At 37.9% G+C, this 27,716-nt stretch overlaps 1 protein-coding gene across 1 annotated transcript in view; it reads right to left on the reverse strand.

Annotated features, from left to right (window-relative positions):
- The window catches only part of LOC134674728 (LIM/homeobox protein Lhx1), an 82,608-nt gene that overhangs the window by 43,464 nt on the left and 11,428 nt on the right, over window positions 1-27,716 (reverse strand). Inside the window, 2 exon segments of the mRNA XM_063532854.1 lie at window positions 21,632-21,846; window positions 24,712-24,901. Of these exon segments, the coding sequence (XP_063388924.1) occupies window positions 21,632-21,846; window positions 24,712-24,901 (405 nt within the window).

A 27,716-nucleotide genomic window follows, 5' to 3' on the forward strand; every position in this document is an offset into this window, starting at 1 on the left:
TTGCATAAGGCAATTAACATAAAGTTCTACTTTGGCACTGAATTTTAATAAAATTTTCTTACAGCATCCTAACATTTAAGAGTCTAATCAAAATTCACGAGCCTACATATGTAGAATGTTTTTTTTTCTGGCCATACCGGCACTGCCCGCGGCTACAGCCAACATCTGACACGACGCGATGAGCTTGTCCGAGCGCCGATATGCGAACAACTGACAACCCTACGAGCTCCGACAATTTATTTATTCAAATTTGAATTTGGAATATCGTTGGAACGTTTTTAAATGAAGTTAGGGTTGTTAAGGCCAACTTTCAGCCAGTAGGTAATATATGTTATGACGCTGCGCTGATTCTATGCTCAATTTTTGAGCGAAGACTTGAAGAGTAACGGACTGAAGTTGGAACTTTGATTTGGTTTGACTGTTCAGATTGAGTGGGTACTTTATGCAGTTTTTTTATAAACGTTTAAAATTTCGTTTTTAACTTAATAAAGAGTTCATCTTTAGGTACCATTCAAGCATTTGGTTTAACTAAAATCAGCACAAAGGACCCCGCAGCAAACATAGGGAAAAAGTGGTTTCAGTTAAATCTCACGAAATTTTAGTATGATGTTAATTTGGCTCTCCTTATATTTTTTTTTTGTATGGGCACAACTCTCTCAGAAGTATACTTTCAGAAATAATCAAGTATATAGTTTTCTATTTACGCGACATGTTTTCTAAAACCGATATATTGTTATGACACGCACTGACAGTTACTGACGTTATAAGTTGCAGCCACCAACTGTCATGAGGAGAAATTACGTAAATATGGTTAACAAACACATATATTTTGTATAAAACAATTACATTGATTATTTCTGAAAGTATACTTCTGAGAGAGTTGTGCCCATACAAAAAAATAATCAGGAGAGCCAAATTAACACCATACTTAAATTTCGTGAGATTTAACTGAAACCACTTTTTCCCTATGTTTGCTGCGGGGTCCTTTAAAACTGAATACATATATTAGATAGGTATAGTCTGGCAAACACAACTTGTCAGACAGTAAGAACCAGGAAAATTATAGTCAATACTCATCCCTTTCTTTTGGGTGCTGTACCTACAGTCGGTCACCAGTATTATCTGACTCCATCTTATTTGTAGAGCCATAAGAGCATGTCACATATTTTTGCGGCCTTCGAAGAGTAGCATATTATTGAAGGTCACTGTACAGTCGCCATCAGATATATCGGAGCGGTCAAGATGTTCACAATATTTGAACACGCACTCTAATGCGTTGACAATAGAGGCGTGTTCAGATCTTTGTGAGAGCCTTGACCGCTCCGATATATCTGATGGCGACTGTACTAGCGTAAGACATAGATAGTACGTCGGTAAGCCCGGAATCTCACTTGCTGCTTCCTAAGTAGGTGGCCCAAATGGGCCAAAATATCAGTAGCAGACTTGAAGGCTTACCACGTAAAACAAAAAAACCAAAATCTGTTATCTGCCTCTCGATCTCACTAAAATAGAAGAGTGATAGAGAGGTCGATAACGAATTTTCCTTTTTCGCCGCAGGCCCTGTTATTTTTCTTAAAGCATGACGAATATGACGTAAAGTTCGGCCAAGTGAGTCGCTGTTCTATTAGAATAGTCAAGGGTTTAGCAGCTTCGTAGCGTAACGTCATTATGTTTTCGGAAATCTTTTTATCGCGCCGCCTAATTTGGCCTGTTTCCCCCCGATGACTTGCGCGAATCACGCAAGTCAGCGCAAGATTAATATGCTCTGGTATTCCGTTATTCATATTTGTGGCTGGCTGGTAATACGGCTAATGTCAGACGCAGAAATTACTTTTGACAAAAAACATTTTTTTAGATATAGATGGTAAAGCAAATGTTGTCAGTAGAAAAAGGCGCGAAATTAAAATTTTCCGAGACATTCGCGCCTACATTTTTCAAAACCACATTTTTCTATTGACAAGATATGCTTGACCATGTATAATGATCCTGTTCCTTTGATCCTAGAGTCTGTGTACAGATGTAGTGCGTAATTGTTTTCTTTTGTATTTTGTCGGTATTTGTCATGCTACTTCAGTCAACCTCAGTACTTTTTGTACTTAGACTGACTGAAATAGCAAGACACTTTCCTACGTTTCTGTGAAAATACGAAGTAAAACAATTGTGCACTACACAAGCGAACTCTGTACCAACTTGAATATAAATAAGTGAAGGATTGTCATTGTAAGGCCCCATTCGCACGGCAGCTTTTTCAACGCGTGTTAAAAAAGCGTTTGAATCACACAAATGGATAGCCAGTATGTATTCACACGACAGCGGTGGCGTTTTTTATCAAGCGTTGTTGGATTTTCGACTTTAAGCCTTGGTCGTTAAATCGAATTTAGAGTGATGGCAGATTCAAGCGCTTTTTTAACGCGCGTTGAAAAAGCTGTCGTGCGAATGGGGGCTAAATGTTATATTTTCATAGAAATTTGACATTAATGATAACAGTGCCACACTTTGTCATTGTAAATGAATGAATGAATGAATGAAAATCTTTATATAAATGCTATGCGAAGCTGCCACGCGTTAGCTTAGCTATATATACATATCACAAACGATACCTACGAGTATATGGGCAACTGGGATGTTAAAATAAAATATAAAGAAAAATGAAATTGCTGAAATCATTAAAGTCATGGCCGTTTTCAAGGACATAGACAATTGCTGTGCTGAATTCCACTGTAGGGAATTGCCTCATACAATAATAAATAGGTAACTATTAGCAGATATCTAATGTATGCTTAATACTTATCAAATTATTGGTTTACCTATAGTTAGATTTTTTATATGTAAGCGTCCGAATGGTCTACCATTTATAGAAATCTTTTTTATCAAGTAACATTCGGAGACCTGAAACTACCGCCGTGGGGCCCGATTCGGATTTTGAAATAGACATCTATTAGATATCTTTTAGATATCACCAAGATACGATAACGATATGTTTAAGAACTAACCTGTCAAATTTGACATTTGCGCGATTCTGGAGATACTCTTGAACGATTTCCACAGGATATGACTTAGAGATCCAATTCACATCTAATAGATATCTTACTCTATCTAACGTAAAAGTGACATTGGTTGCCCGAATTGCGCTGCAAAAGAGAACTAGTTGATATCTAAACTATTACGTATCTAGAATGGATCTAGTACGTGTCGTGTTGTCTCTCGTGAATATTTCGAAGTTCGAATACGACAGATGATCGGCGTCATAACAACATAATTACATGTAAACCCTAAAACTTGAACGGTTTTTCTCACAGCCAAGTTTGCCCAGGCCCTTGAGGGGCCTTGAGGCCAAGCGTCCGCGGCCGAGGGCCCTCAGCCCCGCTCCGCCGTCGGTAAACATTGCACTTAGCTCGAGTGGAAGATCGGTGTGGTAGATAAACAGACAGAGTATTTGCAAACATTGATGGGTTGTTTTTAATTTTTATTGGTTAAAAATAAAACACTTAAGTTTTTATAGCTTGCGATAGGGGTTGACGAAAAATATTCTAGTTATTTCATAAGAACTAAATATTTCAAAAAACTTTATTGTAAGATTATTTTTGCAATATGACCTAAACATTATTTGATGGCCAGATTCAGGGCTGAAGTCTGTCAACCTTTAAAAATGTATACCTATGATTTTTTTGTGTAAAGTAAACCAACCTAGATTAAGAAGTTATTCAAGATAATTCATCATAATCACGATAAAAAACGATCTATAGGTAATATAACTAGATACAAGATTTCTGCTCTTACTCTGATTAAAACACGAACATTTCTTTAGGAACCTACCTACTCCAAACCCTGACATAAAATTTCCAGAATCCGAAAATCGAACGATATTTCATGGCATTGGCAGTTGGCATCAGCGAACGTACGCCCCAATTTTAAAATCAATTTTAAACCGCCCCCAAATAAACGACTTCCTTTGTCCCGGTCGTAGTCCCTAATCGAATTTAGGCGGGAAAACGGTCCTTTTATTGTCGAATTTTCAATTCAAACATTTCAAACGCGAAACGAGACTTTGATCTGGGTTCAAAACGATGTTTGTGGCTTCTATTCGGAACGATTACTACCTATTTTCCATTTCGTGTGTGTTTCTTTAATGAAGTTGTACCTACTTATGTATACCTACTTAACATCAATAGATACCTATGTTGGTAGGTGCACGGTAACATGTGTACAGTCGACGTCAAAGATATGTTTACATTTTTCGCCTTATTACAGAGGAACAAATTGCAAAAGTGTAAACATATCTTTGACGTCGGCGTACCTGGATCCTACTTGGAATATGTTTTTCTAAATTTTCGTCATTTACTTGTCAATGCATTAGAGGAAAATAAAGAAAATTATACTTTTTCCTTTTATTTATCCCTTACGTTTTCTGCGTCATATTAACGTTTTGTTTAATTTTGGGCAAATTTGTGTAAGTACCTAATTTTTTTAAGGTGTTACCTTTTTATTATGATGTTTGTATCCATCCAACATGAAGTTTTACGTAAAAAAAATATGTCATAGGTAAACATTTTTTTAATGAATAATATACTACAAATCACCTATCTATCAATGAAGTTCCGTGGGTTACGGAGGCATGGCGAGTTATAAACTTCTAGATAATAGTCGTGGTGTTCGCAGTCAATGGATACTGAATTTTCATTGCAAACGAATGAAATAAAAGCTCTACATTAACCTCACCGCGTGTTAACTAACATTGAGATAATCTCTGCCATCTCTTAAGGTCCAAGATAATGCTAATGGGCACTCAAGAGCTATTAACAATTCAATCAGCGCGATTCATGAATACCAACCACCATATATCACCAAAATCACCAAAATATGACCACTATCTTCTACATCTCTAACAACCTATTAGCACTGAAAAAGTAATAAAAATCAGTGATTATTTTGTATTACAAGCATATTAAAGTTTGTTATTGCGTGTTTATGGGGCCGACCGTTAATTTGAGACCACCATCTTAAAAGTAAAATAAGAAACCGAAAGATAAGGATCTTAGAACATAAAAGATATGGGAACCTTTGTGGAGTTGGTAGCCGCTTCATATATACGGTGCTCATATAGACGTGGAGTCACGCACACTGGGCCGGTGTCTGAGCACACATCGAAGGATACCGTACGCACACATGGAACGGCTGGTTGTGATTGGTGAAAGCGGAGGCGACGGGCACGCCTTCTTTTATCGATGTGCGCGGAGAGCGTGCGTGCGAAACATCGGTGTATGTAAAAGTAGTGTATAGAACGACAGGCGGTGTTTTGGGCTGGTGAAATTGTTTTTTTTTTCAGTTACGGGCAACTCGATGTTGAAACCGTTATGACAGATTTTTTTACAGGATAGCTTCAACTCCCAAAATCTGATTAAGAGAGATTTCTAATCGAAATAGCCTTTGAAAAAAGAATATTGAAACAAAAGTTCAAATTATAACATAAAATTAAAAATTGTTGAAAATTTCAAGAATAATTTAAGTTAAAATCCTTACAACTTAAATTATTCTTTAAATTCTCGACAATTTTTCATTTGAAGTTATAATTTTTTCAATAAACTCACATAGGCACCAGTTTAAAACTTTGGTATAATTAAACTTCCACTTTTAATAACCTTTTAATATCCTTCCACTTTTTTAATTACGTATTTAAGCTTACTTATCTATTTTTTACAAGACTAACTTGCTTAACTTAGACTATTTGCTTGCTTTTTAATTGACTTAGATCAAACTTTGTTCACTAAAACACCAGGCCTATGCTAAGTATTTAATAAAAAGAACTATCAACCAGTTAATTAACAAAAGACTTCCCCACAACACAACCCCCAAAGCCAACTTTACAACAAGCCGACTTTTTTGCTACCACGAAACGCAGTCGGCATGACTTGCGAGTTTGCAGTCGTCTGATTCGTGACTTGCTTTTTGAGGTTATGTACGAGAGTATGTGAATTTATTGTGAGTTTTTTGAGGTAGCTGTTATAGTTTGTATGGGAAAAAACGCACAAAAGGCTGTTTTGAGAGTAAAGAATAAGGAGTGGATTGTAGTTTTTGTTATAAAAAAATAGGTACTGCCTATACGATTTTATACGTATACTGACTACCGACATACCTAAGTTTGAATAGGGAAGAATATGGCTGCTTAAATAAAGGTAAAGGTAAGTACATATCTATAGAAAGGAAGCAATATCAGCAATATAGGTACTTCAATGGGCTCATTTAGGAGTTTCAAGCTTTCTAATTAAAAAATATAACCAAATAATAAAGGAATACCTACAGTTAACGTACAAATGTGCCTAATTATTTTCCATCGTATTTTCACGGAAACGTACGAAAGTGTCATGGTATTTCAGTCAGTCTCGGTACAAAAAGTACTGAGGTTGACTGAAGTAGCGTGACAAATACAAACGTTTCCGAGAAAATACGATGGAAACAATTAGGTAAGCACTACATCTGTAAACCTGTAACCATCTTATTTTACAGTTCAACATAGACTCTTCATGGCATTTGCAATGACAACGTGTACTGTCAGTTTTTTATGAAAATATGACGATTGTTCTATTACCTATAAGTCTAAATATAAGTACAGTGGCAAAAACGCAAATAAACAACGATCATACCACCGATATTAAATCTTCAAACCTACAAGCATCGACACAACATTATTTATTCAATAACACCATAATGATATACTACGGCAGGTCAGCGAAGCGACCCGGCAAGCACCGGCTCCTTAATTCCATACAAACTCAAACAAAAACAACATAAATAACACTTATTCAACAGTCGAACAGCAATATGTCAGCGTCTAACCGCCATTAGGGACGCCATGTTGATCTAACCATAGACAAAATGATCTAACATTCTAAACACAATGGCGCGAAAGCAGACAAATTAGTCAGCCATATATCGCGGTGAAGAATTGGGTGCAGGATAATTATTTTTTTGGATATAACGATATGGGTATGACAAATAGGTTATTGATTGAATAGAATTGGGCAAGAAGAGTAAAGCAATTCAACATTTCATCCAGTTATAAAATTTGAGATTAGAGCAGTGGGGAGACACTCCTGACTTCGGTCGAACTCGGCTCTGTTTGGGTCAGCATTGCTCCGAGCAATTATTAGGATTGGTACCACTTGACTTCCTTGTGCGTGCACGACCACAGATAAGATAATCACTTGAATTTTGACAACCCTAAATAGCCGAAAGGGATAGTGCTATATATTAGAAAGGGATAGCATGATTCGACTCTGAATCGCTGTCAAACTTCGGGTTAGTAGGAAGTGTCCTTTCTGTACGGTAGTACTATTATTTCCTCTGTGATTTGAGCTCGCGTGGATGTGGTCTGGTTGCCTTACCTGCTACTTAGACATACTCTAATAGGTAATGTAGGTACGTTTGATAGTGAGTATCGTCAGTTAAATGATAAGAATCATTATGATTGGTGTTTTGAAACTGATACAATTAAAACAGTGGCTGGCCGTCAAGTCCTTTGGATAAGCCTGATCTAATTTGTTTTAAAACCGGTAAGATGTGCTAAATAATTTCAAAATTTAAACAACCCGATGGCTATTGAGTTGTAAGAGCGACCGAACATTAAGGAAGTAGGTACTCTACGTTTTTCTTCACTTAAAGTATGATTCAGTTTTTTCTCCGAAAATTCTACGCTTAATCGAAGATCGCAATGACTCATAATTCACAAACTCAAATAAAGAACCAAAGTTGATTCAAAATCGCAGAAATTTTACTATTCACTACATAACGTCTTGTATGTAAACGTGAAAAGCACAGCAACATCAAAACAGCTATCAATTCCAGACGACACCGAGCGGCGCCGTGACCGCAGATCGTGACCCTCCGAGATTGCGCCCGCGCCGGTGCGTGTGCGGTGGCTTTATTTATTTATGTGTGTGTTGATTATGTGAAAGTTGGGAATTTTTGATTGGTACTATCTTTACCTGGGCTTTATATACCTTACTGATGTCGGTAAATACAATCAGGAGAAGTTACTTAGAGTCAGACCAAGAATAGTCTGCAGCGGATTTGATAGCCCACGCATTGAAAGTGTTATTTTAAACGTCAAACTTATATTAAATTATGACGTATAAATGACACTTGCACTGCGGGGCTATCAAATCCGCTGCAGACTTTTTTTGGTCCGACTCTAGCGCCACTTGCACCATCTCATAGGACCACTTAAATGTGTCTGGAGCTCCTAAGTAGCTTAAATAATATCATAAAACCTGTAACAAGTTGTCACATAATAATAACCAGCAGTAATGAAGTATTTACGGGCGTACAAAATCGCACAATGAGCGAGGAGACGCGCGCGCCGTGACACACGGCGCGAATTGCGCGCTGATGTGCGCGCGCGCATTATGCGCAAAAACTCACGTATGTGGCAAGAAGCTTATAAAACAGTGGAGAATGCGCGTAGAAAAAATATTATGAGGCAAGGAAATATGACTTTGAATTAAGTTCACTATTTGCTATCTGGAGGATGTTCCAGGGTGATTCCCATAGCTTAGAATTTAAAATATTGGTGGCACTCCTTCTTAAAATGATCCAAGGCTCCTAGGGAGTCACAGTGCAAAAGTGGGTTTTATCAACATAGAACGCCGTAAATTGCACTTTTTCGTCTTGTACAGACACCATCACTGCACAAAAAAAATGCACTGGGAAATGTAACTTTATGCTGAAATTAATATTAATGCTTAATTTTATGTTTCCATATGAAGCAGTGTTTATAGGGAGGTATCTGAAAGTCAAACGCTTTCATGTAGGTATGTTATTTAGTAATTTGCAATTTTGCATTATTATTTTGTTCTGTTTTGTTGTGTTGTTGTTGTTACGTTTAATTTAAACTTGATGATGATGAGATCGCGAGATAAACTTCTTATAAAAGAAATTGTGTCTACAGACCTGTACAAGGCATTAACTAGCTGCATCTACCGAACAGTAGAAGTCATTCAACAAGTGAATGCGATATAATTAAAAAGGCCGGGCCAAACACGATCAATCTCAGCTCCATCTCCCCACATAAAGTCAAAATAATAGATGGCCACTCTAATGTCACTTTTTTGTTCGACGGCCGACGTACACGACGGAATTGACAGGTCATCAGAGAGACGCAGGCGCGGTGACGATGCTCTTTCTCGACGCTGACGGAAAACAAATCAAGTAGGCGCCTCTACGGCCAAATGTATTCCTTAATCAGTAGCAATGAAAGGCGATAAATCCATGAAATGAACACGCGTATAAGACCTTTGTTGACGATCGGAGCGCCTGCCGTTCGGTTCTTTTTTCAAAAGATAATCTTCGGCGGCCGAGGCGTGAAGGCCGAGCGCCACACAACATGGCGTCGACAGGTTTCTTCCCGTTTTTTTACCTCTTTGTTCCTTTCCATTATTGTCTATACATGTTTCGTTCCCGCGTTCGATTTTTGAAGATACTTTTTTATTTTTTATCGGTGTTATTAATATTATCGCGGCTTTATTGTTCCCCTTTATTTACATACACGGTTGAAAAACGCCGGACCAAAACAAGGTCTATCTGTGATGAGGCAGTTTGCGAGACGTTAATCTGAATTCGGCGAAATGCGATTAAAGCACAAATGAACATCATCACTGGATAGCATTCCTGTGTCCAATTCGCGAAGAATGGGCGGTTCGCAGAAAATAATGATTTACTGGAGGCAGTAAAAATTTTAAAACTATAAAAACGGGGAGGTCTGGACCGGTAGCTTGAGAACGTTCACGGGTTTCGGCAACCTTGGATAGAGGTCATTTCTAAATTTAATGGGTTTGAATCGTGTTAACAGGCAAGCATTGTGATCGTTGATCGGATACTTCAGTTACAGATCGACAACACAGATTGTAAGACGGTGACGCACCGTTTACTTTGAAATATTTTTGTTCGCGATTTTGGAGTTAGTTCCATGATAAACATTTTCTAGAATGACCTAAATACGAGTCAAGTACACTACTCGGAACAGTATGACACATCGCTAGGTATATTTAAAATACCATGTTATAAAAAGTAAATGGTACCTAGTATGAGTAGGATCGGAAAATGTTGTTCGGTGCAGCAATGCGGAAGTATACCGTTTGTTGCTTGGCTGTCAGCAACTGAACAATACGAAACGTCGATTAAAAACTGAACGGCGCTCTAGGAATTACCTGCTCCGGTTAACTCAGGTTTTACTGACTGCTGTAAAAACTGCTGCAGAAAATTTTCACATTCCGCCCACCCAAATTATTTGTGACCTTAACGAACCTAGATTGAGTCTAAAATTGTTTGTTTACCTCAATTACATAAGATGTTTGCGTTTCAAGTCAACTAATTAAGTTTCACAACATCTGTAACCGATTTTGAATTCTTGTGATTTGATGATAAAGGCGAGTTTTGAATGGGACGTGCAAGGAAGCAAATGAAATGAGGCATCGCGGGTTTGATTCCCGATTCAGGCTATTAAAGTGTTAAGGTTAAGTTGAATAATGCCACGGTCGGGTTGTTAGCATATGTTTTGTGTATGAATGGGCCCGTTTTGGCTGAACAGCCGTTGGATTGAGTGTCGGATGTCGTGTGCTTAACGATTGTTGTGATTCTGAGAATGTTTGTTGTGCATTCATAAAATACGGAGGCTTTTTTATTCTGTTCGCAGACGGGAAGGCGCGTGAAGAAATTTTACTACCGAAAGTAAGTAAGCTTATGTTTAGTGGGCGAAGGAATCTTTACTTGCGAAGTAATATTTTAGTGCAGTGTGATGCAATGCACTGCCTGACGTTATGGAAGTACCAAAGAGAGGTGTCACTGACTCCAATCACTTATTATTGTGGCGCAGATAAGTTAGATTATTAGTGGAACTATTTCAACAAAGTAATGAACAAAAGCACGGATTGAGATAGATTTCCATTTGAAAAAAGGGAAAAGATACTTATTGTGCAAACAATACAACACATCTGACGATATTAGTTCTATCGGCTACCATGGGAACCTTAGCAACCAAACACCCAAACATCAATTAACGAAAGATCATTACACACGAAAACCTCTAGTATCGATAAATAACCAGCATTGGTCCTTTAACACTGGGGACGTAGGGGGCCCAATTACCAAGGGCCCCCCCGCCAGGACGGGCCTTTGGCGCTCCGGCCTCAGGGTACCCTGACTCACGGCCGAATTAATCAGGCAAAGGATAAATGAACATTTTTTTTAAAAGGTGATTTTGGACCATAAATCTATTTTAGGTGAAAACATAAATCCTAATCCTCGGGGCCTTAATGAGGAGGCTGATTGCGAGTTATGGTCTAGGTTTAACGTCCTTTGTCGAGGGTTTTTGTTTCTATTCGTTTGTTTACCTTTTTATTTTTTTGTTTATTTTCTTCTTTGGGATCTTAACTTCTTACTGACTAAGCAGTTCTGGTCAATATTGTGCCCTTTTGTTTATTTTTTAATGATTTCGTCAAAGTATGAGAAAATAGGAAATAGAGTGAATGTTTGTTGTACCTATAAAATGGTTATATTACAAACTGCAAAATTAGACCAGTTGTCCTTATAATATTGATAATTATTCGTACATAGTCATAGTCACGTATTTATACCTATAATTATAACATAATTATAAGTTCATTAAAGTCTTTCAATAAGCCATATAAACAAAAATGTACTCAAAGTCATATCGTTTCTATAAGAAAGAACATATAGGTGGGTAATTTCAATGCCTACTGCACAAAATATCAAAGCCCTTAAAATAGCGACTTCGGTTCCAATCTAAACGGTACAGACGGGTTCGCGGGAAATAATATTTCCTTATCTACCCTACCGGCTCCCCCCGGGTAGGATAGGGTAGGTATTAGGGTTCCACGATGACAGTTTCAGAACTTCGCCCCGGGTCTGAGGATTTCTGATTGTTTTTCTTGTTTCAATGTCATTGTCCTCATTGTTGTTTTTGGTAATGGGAATTTTTGGAAAAATTGGGCGGAGTCAATTTTACGTTTATAAATATTTGATGTAAAAAACCACTAATATATGTACATAGTCTTACTTTCTCGCTCTGTTTATTTTCATAAAGGCAGTAAGTCCACACCAAAGAAAAAAATAGTTTAAGATAGTGGTACCTACTGGTAGCATTTTTAGACTGATTTAAAAAGAATGGCTGAGCCAGCTTTCTTCGTAAGAAGAATTAATTAACACGTCAAAATTACAGGTATTTTTTACAAAAGGTTGAAAGTATAGGTAGGTTATTAAGTTCTGAATCGACTTTGACAATTTGTCATCTTCCGCAAAAATTCCTTAATCGGCTCAGTAGACTGCCCTTTTGATTTATAATTCACAATAAAATAAATGGAAGACAAAGCAATGCCAAGAAATGAGGAAAAATATTCAAAGAAAATTACTTTTACAAAAGCCTTTTTTGAGTAACTTTTTTAAACGGCACGAAAATAAAATAGGCTTGGTGTAAACAAAACTTCTGAGTGCAACGACTCTTCAGAACATTCCAAACACGAGCTGAAAGTTCAACACACTCACGCTCGAGGGCGCCCTTCAATTTCACGCCTTTTACCTGCAAACAATACGCGGCGAAGAAAAATAATAATTTGAAAAAAGAACTTCGCGCTGAGCACTGAAAGGGAAACTCTAGTGTTGCCAGTGCAAACAACCATAATATCGTTGATGCTGTCATGATATGCAAACCGAGACAGTGAAGTGTAGATTAGCGGGTAAATTATATGTATAAAAAATAGAGATTCGACCTACGAGCAAATCTATTGGAGTACAAGTAGTGGTTATGCGCACTTGGACGGAATTAAACATTAGTTTTATGAATGTAATCACAAAGTTCCATGCGATACGACCTCCGCTCAACTAATAATTATCCACTAATAAACCCTCCAAAAAGTCGAATCGTCCAAATTACGCTAAACGCCGAACTTAACCCTCAAAACGTCGCCGCCAATTACGGTTAATAAATAATAATTTCAATAATAAGCGTGTACAAAAAGCTGTTGAGGTCACCAGTTTTTCTGGAGCTCCCTCGTACACCTTCTTGGTAGGGAAAAAGTTATTGGGCATAGACAATGATGGGTCAGAGAGGATGGGGGCTCGTTGAAACGCCGCGCACGTCCCGTAATGGCGACCGGCAACAATCGCGCGGCACTAGCGATTATAACGATTACTGTCGATAACTTGTATCGACACCGGCTATTTGGTTAGTCGGTCGATTATCGATAATTTGCCCTCGGGGCGCGCTCCCGACGCTGTAAATCGTTGACCGATTAGTTTTTTCGATGTTTTTATTTGTCCGCTCTAAGTAGAGGTAATCGGTGAAAATACCGTTCGCCTGACAGCTATCTCTATTCTGTCATGCACGCTGTTCCAGCCACATAATTGTGGGCAGCAGTGCTCTACATATGTACCTAGTTCATAATAACCAGCTTTTCGGGCAAGTTTATGCTTACATTGAAAGGCATCTATCCGAAAAGTGTCGTAAAATGCCTATATGAACTTTTAAGAGCAAGTATGCGAAATTTCCCTAACTTTAGTAGCTTAAATCTGGATGAAAGTTATAAAATAGTAAAATTTCTGAACGTAACCTCGAAAATAACGTAAGCTTATACAAGTATAACGACACATTTTCATGGCATTTTTGCAGCCAAGCTAACCTCGCGTCATATTTTACTACCTATAATTCTATTCCGTGAGTTCATATAAACTAGAAACCCGCGAGTCCGAGCTTTCAAAAACGCTACATTAAAACGTCATAAACCCAAACATAAACGTTTACTGCTGCAGGTTTACGAGCTACCTATCGATCGTTTTAATGGCGAATAAAAATTAATGACAGACGCAGGATGGCCGAGGCGTTAGATAATTAAGGAAAAGTGGGTAAAGCACCGCGAACTATTCGCTGCCGGCTGCCGGTATTGATGGTTTCTCTAAAAGAATGTCGATAGTGCTAAACGGTAGCAGCCATTAGAGTTAGACCAAGAAAAGTCTGCAGCGATTTTGATAGCCCACTTAGTGCAAGTATTAAGTTAAACGTCAGCGCATGGGGTCATTGACCTTGTCTCTAAAATGTTACATTCCCATGGAGACAGGGCTACAATTCCCTTTGTTAGCGATGCGCTGGCAATATGGTCAGCTCGTTACCCAACTGCGACTGTGCCTGAGGCTCCGCAAGTGCAGAGAGCCTGGGATGATACGGGTGCCAGAAACACACTTGCCCGTCTCTTGAGTGCTGCTACGGGTGTGGATTTGGCAAGACTCCGGTCGGTGTCAAAGGTAGAAGCGGGAGCGTGGTTACAGGCTTTGCCTTCCCCTCATCTGGGAACACTTCTCGACAGTGACTCAATGCGTGTCGCTGTAGCTCTCCGCCTGGGCTGCGATGTTTGTATACCTCACAAATGCATCTGCGGCTCCACGGTGGAAGCTAATGGCCATCACGCTTTGAGTTGCTGTCGCTGTTCAGGGAGATTTCCCAGACACCACGCGCTTAACGACATCGTCCGGAGGGCCCTAATATCCGCGAACATACCGTGTGTTCTGGAACCACCTGGCCTCTGTCGCACCGATGGCAAACGGCCGGACGGGTTAACTTTGGTGCCCTGGCAGAAAGGAAAGTGCCTACTATGGGACGCGACGGGCGTCAGCACTTTCGCCGCCTCGCACCTAAACCGGACGGTGCAGGCAGCAGGCGCTGCGGCAGAGCTGGCAGCGTTAAGAAAGCGCATAAAATACTCCGACCTTGAGGCGAATTATTATTTTGTGCCACTCGCCTTCGAGGTAACGGGGTGTTGGGGGTCTGACGCCATAGCTTTTATAAGGGAGGTGGGAGGTAGAATCAGGGAGAGGACCTCTGACGCTCGCGCGGGTTCGTACCTGGTGCAAAGGTTGGCCATCGCTATCCAACGTGGTAACGCGGCAAGTATAATGGGCACCTTTGCACCCGGTACAGCCCGCGGAGGCCTTTTAGATTAAAATATTTTAATATTTAGATATATTTAAGTTACTTTTGTATGATTATTTATGTACCCTGTATATTCTTAATAAAATTGGTTTTCCAGTTAAACGTCAAATTTCTATGAAATTATGACGTATAATTAACACTTGCACCGCGTGGGCTATCAAAATCGCTGTAGACTTTTCTTGGTCTCACTCTATGTCTATTTTACTTGAGGTATTCAATTATTCGATTGCGAATTTATTTTTTGTGCTTCACATAACAGTGATTTAAGATGGTAGTTTAAAAATTGATTCCTCGATTACCCTTGCGTTGTGGCCGTTGTGAGTTTGAATTACAAATTAAAATGTGAAAATTGACACAAGATAGATTTGAGGTAGGTATTATAGCCAGAGTAATTTTAATATATGGGTACGCTCAATTTGCTCAACTTCGATCGTAGAAACAAAGTTACATCTTGCTATTTCTTATACAAAAGAAAGTCACAAAACGGCCTGTGCATAAGAAAGTGTAAACTTCCATCAAACCCCACTGAAGGTTTCAGTATGTACTAAATCTCCCGATCTCTCGATCTTCCACCCGTAAATGACGGAATATATTCAAGGGATTTGAAAATAGGACGCCCCGTATAAAGTCGATCGTGTCGGTTGCAGGGTCGCGAATGGCCGCCTCCCCCCTCCCGGCGAAATGGGATTCTATCGGTCTCCTCCATTCCACGCTATTCGTCTCTACGTGACTATACATACCTATATCTGCAGTCTACCTTCGCTCTTATTACTGACGGATAAGTGTCAAATTACAGTTAAACGTAGTCTAATATGAACTACTGATGTAAGTTTTTTTTGTGTGGCCGTTCATGTCCATTTAAAAAACAATGAGCAATTTTCGTACCGCGTTATGTTCTCTTAATAGTCGAAAAATATTACTAGATACTATCAGAAGCATCGACGAAATTGCACCTACATTTTAAATAATTATTAGTTACACAAAACGGTTGGGCGCGATTCGTAACCGGTTCGAAATTACGTTTAAAAAATAAGCATCCAAATTGTCTATGATTACCTCTGGCATAAACGGAGCGCGCCAAAGCGTAGCCATTTAAAACAACAACATTTCCGGGGTTGCCAGTATCGGTTGCTGCACAAACACGGGATATTTGCGAGGGTTCAACCCTATTGTGGGATGAGGGCAACGTAAGCAGTTATGTTATTAATATTGCATTAATGCCGATCTGTTATTTTTTATGTTGCATAAGCCGTCGGCAATTTCACCGGCGTCCGACTGTAGTCTCGGATAAGTGATCGTTTTTTAGTGAGTCTGTGCCAACGTATAAAACAATGTTGTGTGAGTTACATAGTTGCATGCAATGCCACCATTTGTTTGCCAATCAGTGGCTTCACACGTACTTCACAGTTTTATCGCGTAAAAACTTGTCAATGTCTACTTTAATTATGATTTCGTACCTATTCGAAACATTTGCGAAAGGAAAACCGATGAGATTCATTGAGCGATGAATTTTAATAGATTGTATGAATATAATGAGTATCTATTTTAAAAATAACAACTAGGTTGGTTCCCATAGTCAACATATCCCATAGTCATGCTATTTTCATTCTCTAAAAAAACTTCAAGATCAATTTGTGACAATCATCGGACTATTTGTCACGTTACCTACCATGTACAGCTATGTACAATTTTTTTTCGCATAATAATATTTCTAAAAAAGTACTCACTACACCAAAAAGTAGTTCTAGTTATACTTCTATAAAAGACTGTTAACTGGGGTAGCTCCCACACAAAGCGCGGAAAACTCGACCGTCATCTACGCGTGCATTTGATTGATAAGCGATATCGCACGCGTCCGGTACACGTGGAAATAGAATTACCCGAGCGTAGCGCAGATTTACCCCTGAGGGGGTAACCGGCTGGTTAGACAACGATAACAGTGTTTTTTTTTATCTTGAGACAATGACTCGAGTTGGCTTGTTCAGCCAAATTTCTAAAGTGCTTCACTGGGTAGAAGAGTGCGGTTGTTTTTTTCTTATCTTAAGACGTTTGGCTCATTTCTGACCAAACTGAGGAACAAAATAGTAAAATAAAGTAAATGAAATACGTATACTGGAATATAAAATGAGATTTTTAGAGAGATAAAGACTGGTTTTGGCTAAGAGCTCACAGAACTAGCATAATAACCCCTAAATGAGTCTTGGCCTCAGATGCAACAGTAAATTTTGCTCGGTCAGTGTATTTGTTCTACATTTATGGACAAAAAAAATATTTTTTTGATTTTTTTAGGAGAGATAATCCGACAGATATCAATAACATGTACTTAATAACTATTTGAAACATGTTTACCTAGCATAATCTCAAACGATATTCCATTTCGGAGAACAATATCAATAATCGCATAAGTCTAATCCGTCCCGAGCCGGGTTTAGCCCAACCAGCGAAAGACAAAACACCCAAATACAAAAAGCATTATGTCAATATACAACAGTTCGGGACTTACTACCTTTTCTTTCTGAGTTAGTTTGAAGATGCGATTTACTTGCTGAAATGCGAAAAGACGTAAGTCTTATAAAGATGATACGTGTTGTTGACCTTTTCTTTTAGAAAGGCTTTGTATGACATAGATACGTATATCGTTACGACTGCGTGGGGATGGGCAGAGATAACGCTCCCCTCTTGGCTTAGGGGTTTTTTCATATTACGCGGTTTAAAAATATTTGGAAAAATTTGGTAAATACCTATGTTAAAAAACAATATAAGTATCAATTTTTTTCTACGCACGCTATGATTTATATTAAATATGATAAAAGCTGTACACCATTTTGGTGCGGTCTTTAGGTAGAGTCTGAGAACATTTAATAACTGGAGTCGCCTTTATGAGCCTACCCCTCTGCCGAAAACCTTGCAAATAATTAGACTAAATAAAGATAAATTCTAGAGAATTCGTGTAATCACATAATTGTATGTCGCTGATTATAATCTGCATACTGGCCGCGGCCTCACATACCCAAGCCATTTCAATTTTAATATCTACAAAAACACTTGCCTACCCGATTGAGCGTTGAAGCAAGTATATTTGCCAGCATTATTCCACTCTAACAATATCTAAACACAATTACCCCGAGCAAATAACGCAACGCCGCGGGCGGACACATGTTTGTGCAAACATCGCAACCCCATAGTATGGCTAGTTTATTTTCTGTTTACTTTTAATGATTATGAACTTTTGAAATATGAAAAATTAGTATTTTTCGCTCGGTTTATTTTTCGGGACAATAAATCAGCCACTGAGTTAGGCTTAGTAGGTACTTTAGGTAGATATGTACGTATTGTCCCGAAAAATAAACGAGAGTTTTACTTCTGCTAAATTCAATAAGTAGGTACTTCTAAAAATGGTGGTATCTGAAATCAGGAGATGTCCATCTCATCAGCTGTAAAGCCTAGTTAATGCACATAGGGGTTGACAACGTGATAGTTCCGTCCAATTTACTTCAACAATTTCAACATAGGTACTTACGAGTACCTAAAACTTTTTTAACGGAATAGGGAAGTCCGAAATAAAAGCAGTGTTGCCATAAAAAAGGCATAAAAGACCTTCAATGGTTTCGGATTTCCTCATACTTTTTCCAATGACAAAAAAGCCTATAATTACCAAAGTATTTATACTTAGGTATCGATGATTCGAGTTTATCTGAAGTAAAGCCTGACCAGTAATATATAGGTAATTATGATCATCGTCAAGAGGGCGCCGTTTTTTTTTCTAATGTATAGGATGACAGGTTCAGTATAGTATGAAAAAATTAGTTCCAGTGAATGCCGCAACAGGGCGCGTGATCATATTATTTTCCTGGTTAAGCTTCATTAGGTACTATGTTTATTGGCAGTCAAGTATTATTCTAGAAATATATTCTTTTACAAAGCATAGTCTATTCAAACTGCTATATTTAACGGGAGCAAAGTTGTGTCTAAAAGACTCTTTTAAACAAACTTCTGTTGAGCGTTAAGTTACGCGTTACGCACAAACGTTAAGCGTTACGCACTTCAAATTTTCCAAGTCTTCACTAACGTCACATTTTTTCCAACGTCCTAAAATAAAGTGTCATAATTCTTGACATTTAGTATACTTTGTTTTGACGCCTATTTGTCCTAGATATAGTCTGGCCAGCCAGTCGGGGCAAATATAAAAAGATGTATTTAACCTATAGGTAAGTACTTCGTAATTTTTTTTTTCTTTGTTTTGTTGTCCATTTGTCATAGATATGTATATAGTTTGGCCAGCCAGTCGGGGCAAATATTAAATGGTGGAAATATCAAAAACTATATTTAACTGTATTTAATCTATAATTTGCGACATAAATACAATTTAATTTGTTTTGACGCCTATTTGTCATAGATATAGTCTGGCCAACCAGTCGGGGCAAATATAAAATCATTTTCGTCATCTATTAATCACCTAAAACCCCGCGATATGCCGAGCATCGAACATTACACTTCTGCCACAATCAGTTGACCACACTATGTGGTGTGGACGCTTAGTAACTGTTGTTCTCTTTACAAGCAAACATTTCACTATTTTAAGCGTGACTAAGTCGATACTGGCGCCAATGATGTGAGTGCGAAATCGGAGTTACCATCTGCGAAGTCGTTTAGTATGAATGCCTTTTAAAACATTTACTAGCCGTAACGTTTTTAGAGTTCCGTACCCAAACGGTAAAATCGGGACTGCGCTGTTCGTCCGTCTGTCCGTCTGTCTGTCCGCCCGTCTGTCTGTCTGTCACTAGGCTGTATCTCATGAACCGTGATTAGCTATCAGTAGGCAGCTAAAATTTTCACAGATGATGTATTTCTGTTGCCGCAACAGAATACATATAATAGGTAAATATTTAAGTCAGGCTCCCATACGACAAACGTGATCTTTTTGCCGGTTTTTGCGTAATGGTACGGAACTCTTCGTGCGCGAGTCCGACTCGTAGTTGGCCGGTTTTTTAAGCAGTATATGACAAATTGATTATATTTTACAAACCTGAACGTATTTTATAAAAATCCTTCAGTCGTATCCATAAACATTACATAAATCCCATAAAAATACACAATCATAGCTATAACAACATGACCGATTTTTTATGATGAAAAAGTGTTGCCAGTTAATAAAGTTTTATTAGGTAGGATAAATGATCTTAAATAATATGGAGAATATCGTAAATTACTAAAATATATTATGAGTCGCGGCAGTATTTGATCTAAGTTTTATGTGGCATTTGAATTGACTTCAATTTATAACATTAATTGCAATTGAACTAGGTATAATAGTACCTACAAGGTAGATAGTACTTTGAACAAGGTAATTAATTTAAGTAATTTACTAATTAATAATCATTGATTTCATTTGAAATAGACTTTACCTTAACACTGAAATACAATGTATATAAATTTAAGCTTCAACATCTCTAAATGCTTGCTTTTAAATAACTAGAACAGCCATATTTTATTCAAGCGATTACCAGTTTAATGTCTCCACAATCTACCATTAAGACTCAGTAGCACATACCTATATAGTATGTATTTATTATATGCACATAGTAATTAGCAATGAAACCAGAAATACCGGATTATAAACGAGACTAGCGGCTCACACCATAGTTGTTTAAAGCCCTTGCGTTCCTGAATAGAAAGAATCCTTTGACCTTATTCAAACTTTTATTTGAAAGGGGATTGATATTCCCCAGTCAAAATATTTGTACTGTCACTATGTATTCGGTACTACAGGTCACGATTTTCTTGTCTACAATCCGTCACTTTTTTCTAACTCACGTCAAGGTGTTGCCATCGACAAAGCAGTTTATAAAAAGTAAAAAAAGATGTCTACGGCACTACCGCGTGGAGACGTGGCTAATGTGTAATGCGGTTGGCTTTTTGTCCGACGCCTTGGTCTTTTTTCGATTCTTTTTTCATTGGGTTCGGTTACGGTTCGTATTGATCGAAAAATCCGATTTCGAAATGGGTGCTACGAGAGTTTTATTGTTGCCGCGATACGTTCTTAAACAATAAAAAACGCATTTTAAACTGAGAATGCAATTCTCACATGTCACGTTCGAAAATTGAAGGGGACGTGGTCGTGTTTTAGAAATGTAATTATTCGACACCGATTGGGTACGAATCGAGTCGGGGACAATAAAAGACCTCATTTATTTTTTAACAAGTATGCCAACATTGAGTTAATTGCAAACGTGATCGCGTATGTCGATGTATAGGTTACGTAAACAACGTTTGCTATCCAATCTGTAAATAAGAATCGGTTCATTTCAAAATGTGTTGGAATCGATTGTTAGAAATCCTATTGCAAATGAATAGGATACGAAAACGTATCACAATTACAGTCATGTGACATGTTCAATAATTATTTTATATAATTATACTCTGGCAAACAAATTCCGTCAGTAGAAAAGAGCGGCAAATTGAGAAACATTTGCCGCGAAGAGTTGTTGTCGCATAGAAATTTGAATTTTGCGCCTTTTTTACTGACAAACCAATGACTATAAATTGATTTCCTAACCTCAAAGCTTACATCAATGTTTTGGAGCACTAACGCCAATTTAAAATTAGAACACAAACTTTTTAAAAACAAAAATGACTTACAATGCTGCGTCGTCGGCGTCTTTCCAGCCAGGTAGTCCTCCTTACAAATAAACTTGTTGTCATCAAGGACGTATAGCTCCTCGCCGGTGGAAAGCTGCTTTCTGCAGACGAGGCAGGTGAAACAGTTGAGATGGAAGACCTTTTCTCTCGCTTTGCGGACCAGGTCAGAGGGGGATATGCCGTGCCCGCAACCACTGCATTTCGTTCCATATCGCCTGAAAACGAAATTAAACGTTATTTATATAAGCAGAATAATTAAAAATTCATCATTCATCATCTCTTTAACAGAAAATGCGAATGCTCTTAGGGATATTTGTGACGCTCTAACATTAACAGCTTTTAGGCACAAGGTCATTAACATTGCCATTTCGTAGACTGAGACTATCAACTCTGGTCATTTTTAATTTCATAGTTTTACATTGAGAACACTGTCGAATCATACAAATTGGTACTTCAAATAACCTGCTACCATAATACTCATACGTTGTGAGCTATAAGCATACGAACTGCACTAAATAGTCAAAGCTCAACATCTAAATGATCACTAATAACACCGGAATGGTCGTCATTGGCCGCTACCATACAAACTTGTATGTAAATACCAACTGAGTATCGAATTAATTGTTGGTAGAAAGGTCAATTACAAAAATCGTTGGTTATTGTCGATTACCTCCAAGGCGGGACTTTAATGTTGTTTTTTTTTATCAAAAACAAAGTTCATGTGCTTGTGAACATCATACCAACCTATTTATTCGATACGTGAATTTTTTGCAGTTTTACAAAGTTTTACAAAACTTTGACACAAAAAATATACCAGATACCGTAAATATTCGTATCATACAAAATCTACTACTATTTTCAATCGAATGCTACAATTTGTGAAAGTATTTTGTAAGAAATTGTCAGGTAAATCACATGTAAAGGTGTGTCCCTATTCACCCCGGTTGACGGTATGCGACGGTATGTGACGGTATACGGCTTCTCATGGTCTCGACTCTTGACTCTTGACCAATGTTACCAGTTAAGATTATTTAAGGTTAGTTGGGGTTAGAGAAATCATGGGGCAAGAAACACTTGTAGGGTAAATAAACAATTAGAGAGAAATCAAATAATAATACTAAAGCAATAACTAATAAATTGTATTAACTTAAAAATACTTACGGTTTCTTTTGTCGCGACCAAAATTATGTATGTTTCTCTTATCTCATTCCTTCGTATCTTATCCGTAGGTACCGTACAGTAGTAGTTATCTACTTGTAGGTAAAATTTATTTATTTACTTACGTAATTATTTTGGACGAAAAAATTTTTGAAGTTAAAATTTGTATGTATTCGTGAATATCGGTAATGCAACATTTTTTTAAATTTGAAAACTTTTTTTTAAATTATGATTGGGCTTACTCATGGCCAATATCAAAGTAAGGGTTCGCTTTTGTAGTTTACGCTTATCAACAAAACACACTGCGAACGCAACTTTTTTTTATTTTATCATCACTTTGAATTATTACCAGCTCCATTTGCATAAACGATGGAGGCCATATGAATAAAACATAAACTTGTACGTTTGGTACGCTGGCAACCCGCGATGTTATTTTCGGAATGTTACTATTGCCGTCAATTTTCTAAATTTCAAAAAAAAATCAGACATCATACAGTCTGTGACCACACTAAAAACAGGAGGCAAATAAAAAAAACTTAGATTTTAAAAACAGATTTTTAAAATTCGCGCCTCTTTCTATTGACTTTATATGTTAGCCAAGCTCTAATATATAAAATGGCAATCTTAAAAATGATTTCATTCAGTCTTTGGATTGCTTCGTTGTATTTTTAATTTTTTAATGGCATCTCATGTCTGGCTGAATGTTTTATGCGCTGAACGAAGTTAAGTTTGCAATAGCCCGCGGGCAGAGTCTTTCGGTCTTTGATGGGTAATTATTTTAAAAGTCTCCAAGCAAAGAATAAATCGTGACGGCTGAGCGTAGGGGACAATAAATTAAAAATGCTGGTTGTTTGTGACCCATGCATGTCTTAAAGCTATAATCTTTTGCAGACTTTAACATAGTTAGTCAACGCTAAAAGCGTAAATACTGACTTTTATATGTTGAAATATGTTTGACTGAGATTAACTTATCCAATTCCTGGACAGTACTGATCAGAGAGCAATAAATATAATTTATTTACAGTGTCCCATGTTCATGAGCGTTTATAAAAGAGTTATCTGTTTAAAAAAAAAACAAACCATAAATTTAATAGCGCGGTGTCAAGCAAACGGAAATGACATCACTTAAGGCCGAAATGTCGCCGAATGAACTCATCAAATTACGAAAAACATACGAAATTAAACCATCAAGGCGGCGGAAGTGGTAAGTGAACCTTTTTCCGCTGTTACCTGACCTACGATGGAATTACTTTTTTACTGACAATTTTGGCGCCAAACCCTACGATTTAACAATTTTAAACAATTTAGTGGGCTGTTTTTGTCTAAGGGTGGTCGGAAACGTTTACCACCGCTTGGCGGCTGCTCTCACAGGTGTATTTTAGTGTATGGGTAGGTACTCAAGAGCAACAAGTATTTTTTTTTATAAATTATTCCATACATAACATACAATACATAACATTTTCATGGTCTTGAGGCTAGAAATGTTGGTTTACGAAGAAAACTTAAACACAGCAGCACAGCAGGAAACAGAAAAATATCGGTAAAAGAACCCTGGGCTTCGGAGCTGTAATTAGTTTTGAGGATTTTTCAGCGAAGTACAACATGACCGAACTTTTTTACATCTAAACGATAGGAGCACAAAACGCACGCCGAGCACCACGCGCACTCGAGCACGTCCAGGAGCTTGTCCAAGACCTCTTCTGAAGAAGTCATTGCGACAGAACAGCTTGTTGTCCCTCGAGTAGCACTTGTCGGCGAGCGGCGCGCGGCAGTCGGCGCAGCGCACGCACCCCGCGTGCCTCACGCGCACGGACATGTCCAGGATCCCACCTGAAGAAGTCATTGCGGCAGAAGAGCTTGTTGTCCCTCGAGTAGCACTTGTTGGCGATGCCTCACGAGCACGGACATGTCCAGGATCTCACCTGAAGAAGTCATTGCGGCAAAACAGCTTGTTGTCCCTCGAGTAGCACTTGTCGGCGAGCGGCGCGCGGCAGTCGGCGCAGCGCACGCACGCCGCGTGCCACGCGCGCTCGAGCACGTGCAGCAGGAACTTATCCAGGATCGGCTTCTCGCAGCCGGCACACGACATCGCGCCGCCTGCTTCGCCACGTCCTGGGAACAAGAGTTCCATGTTTTAGGGATTTTTTGAAAGTTTTCATGCAGATCCAGAAATGGGGTCTGTTTTAGGGAAATCTCCAAGTTTTCATCCAGATCCAGAAGTGACCCGCAATATTCTGAATGTCGTCCACCCAGCGAGCTAATAGATGTCAGGCTACTGGATGAGATTAGCTCAGGACTGGGACATGTAGCGCGGCCTATGCTCAGCAGTGGGCTATAAAGGGCTGATATGATGATGATTTAAGTTTTGCTATCACAATTTTATATTACTGTATTAATTAAAGACAGCGATCAGTGATCCTAATCACAGATTACCCAAATGTAAGCGGTGAAGTTAAAATTTAGAATGTTCTTTCGCTTATAGCATCCTATCTGGTGGCAAAGTGTTTTTGCTGGTTTAGATAAGATCATGACCCTAAAAACCTATTATCCTAACATAAAAAATATGGATATTCCCAAGGATATTTGTATTGTAAACATGGCGCGTGTTTAAAGTCTACAACCTAGCTCCTTGCAGTTATTGTACAACGTTTATGCATATTTTACTGCCGTGTCAAAGTTGAAACTTAAGCTTTAATAGTTCTCTTGCTTACAACGTAACTGGGCAGCTGAACGGAAGACCTTCATATCAACCGATAGAACAAATTCGCTCTTATAGTGTCGGACTGTCCCTTAAATTTCTTTTCTTACCCAATAATATTTATAATTTTTTCAAACTATCAAATCCATTATTACTGTTAATTGGATCGCAAAATTTGACAAATAACAACTATTTTTATTTTTCGAATTTAGAAAGAGGAAATTGGATAAAATAAGCATCGAACGTAATGGGGCAGACTACGCGTCAAAAATATCTACCATTCTCTAGCACAGCATTTCCCAAACTATGGGTCGGAACCCATTGATAAGTCGCGAGCGAATATCGAATGGGCCCTGAAACTACTATGGCATCTGAGCGTTCCAAATAATATTGTATCCCCCTTTTTAAGACGGCCCAGAGGTGGGTCCCGAATTTGGCAGTTTTTGTTAGGTGGATCGGAGCCAGTCAACATTGGGAACCACTGCTCTAACAGCTTACAAAAAGCAATGTGTCTCTATATACAGAACATTTAGACTGTAGAAGATACTTTTGAGCGCGAACTGTAGACATTTATTGCATATAAAAGTATTCCAGGGTGCCAGATATTTTTGGCGCGTTGTTCAATCTGCTACTGTTATTCCTGATTGTACTATGAACCGAAGTTAATACTTAGGGCATACTGAAAATTCCTGGACTGGCCACTTAGAAAAAATAAGTCTTCTCATATATCAGAATCCAGAAATTTTCAGTATGGCCCACGTATCGCTAATATCGGTTCGAGCGGCAGATGTTTTTCGCGCTCTATCTGTTTTACGAATAAGAATTTTTCGAAGCGATGAAAACAGAGAGTGATATGTATTAATGATAAGATTAGATGTTTGTTATAATGTATATAGTTGTTAATTATTTTTAAGGCTATAAATTGTACGCTCGAAACGAGCAACTGTTGATACTTTCTTGTTGAACACCTTTATGTACCTACACAGTTTACAATAAATAAATTACTTACTTACTTACTTACTTACTTACGTACAAGCGTACTTGCAACATTTTACTTAAAAAGTTGTGTTTTGACTTTGACTTGAATCTACATAATATTATCTATGTACAATTGATTCTACACAAAAGTTGTATACTCATAAACTGTTTACAGTGGGACATATGAACGTAAAATATTACTCACACAACATCGCTTCCTGATATCAAGTAAGTACTAACACTAGCAAGTAAGTAAGTACTACAAAGTTGTAACTACAATATATGCCTACACGAGGTAGTGCTGTTATCGCGACCCTATTGAACCTTAATCGAGCGAAAAGTCTCTAGAATAACATACCAATCGCCGTGTACCTATAACTTAAATGGTTTGTGCTGAGTAGGCATTGGCGTTTTATTCGCACCGCTTAGCAAGCTACTATCGATCGAAGTAGTGTGTTGCGATTATTTTTATTTTATTTTATTTATTAAGAAAACTTACAGCTTGAGTAACAAGTTAGGTAATAACATAGAAACAGTAAGCCAATAACAAGTTTCCACAGGTAGAAACTGTATAAAGTATATAGCGTATAAAGTAAAAAATACTTACTTACAATTACATATATTTTGCTTATCATGCTTGACAGGGAGAATAGATTTACACAGTAAACGAGAAGAACAAAAGAGAAATAATAATAATTAAAAAAAAACATCATAGAAATAGGTACATAAGTGTTAACAGTGGGAGAAGTCTTGGCTCATTAGTTTGCGTATAGAACTAAAATTATCACAGAACAGATCGATGAAATCATGATGTTTGCAAAGCTGATTGAAAGACCTAGAAGCTCTTAGAAGAAAGATTAGAGGATAGTTGAACACTGGATCAATACTTAATATGAAATAGGCAATTTATATAAAATATTTCTATTTCACGCTCATCTCACAAAATATTAGGTAGAGCACGAAAGGGACAAGTGATATTGGTCGATTTTGACTCCATAAAACAGCTTACAACATATTTTTGCTCTGAATTATTTACATCTTTTGTACTCTCTAATACTTAAAAAATAAGTTTTCTTACATTTTCTTGGACATTTTGGTAAAATACATTTACTGACTCTTGACATTTTTTAGTAGGACGGTGCTAATTCATTGACGAGTTTAATGATTTTATGATAATAAAAAATAAAAAATCTAATAAACTAACGTAGCTGGGATTCTATAATACAACTATCCAGGGAAGTATACGGTGAC

Source organism: Cydia fagiglandana, chromosome 20 (assembly GCF_963556715.1).
Source record: "Cydia fagiglandana chromosome 20, ilCydFagi1.1, whole genome shotgun sequence".
In the NCBI taxonomy this organism is placed as follows: Eukaryota; Metazoa; Arthropoda; class Insecta; order Lepidoptera; family Tortricidae; genus Cydia; species Cydia fagiglandana.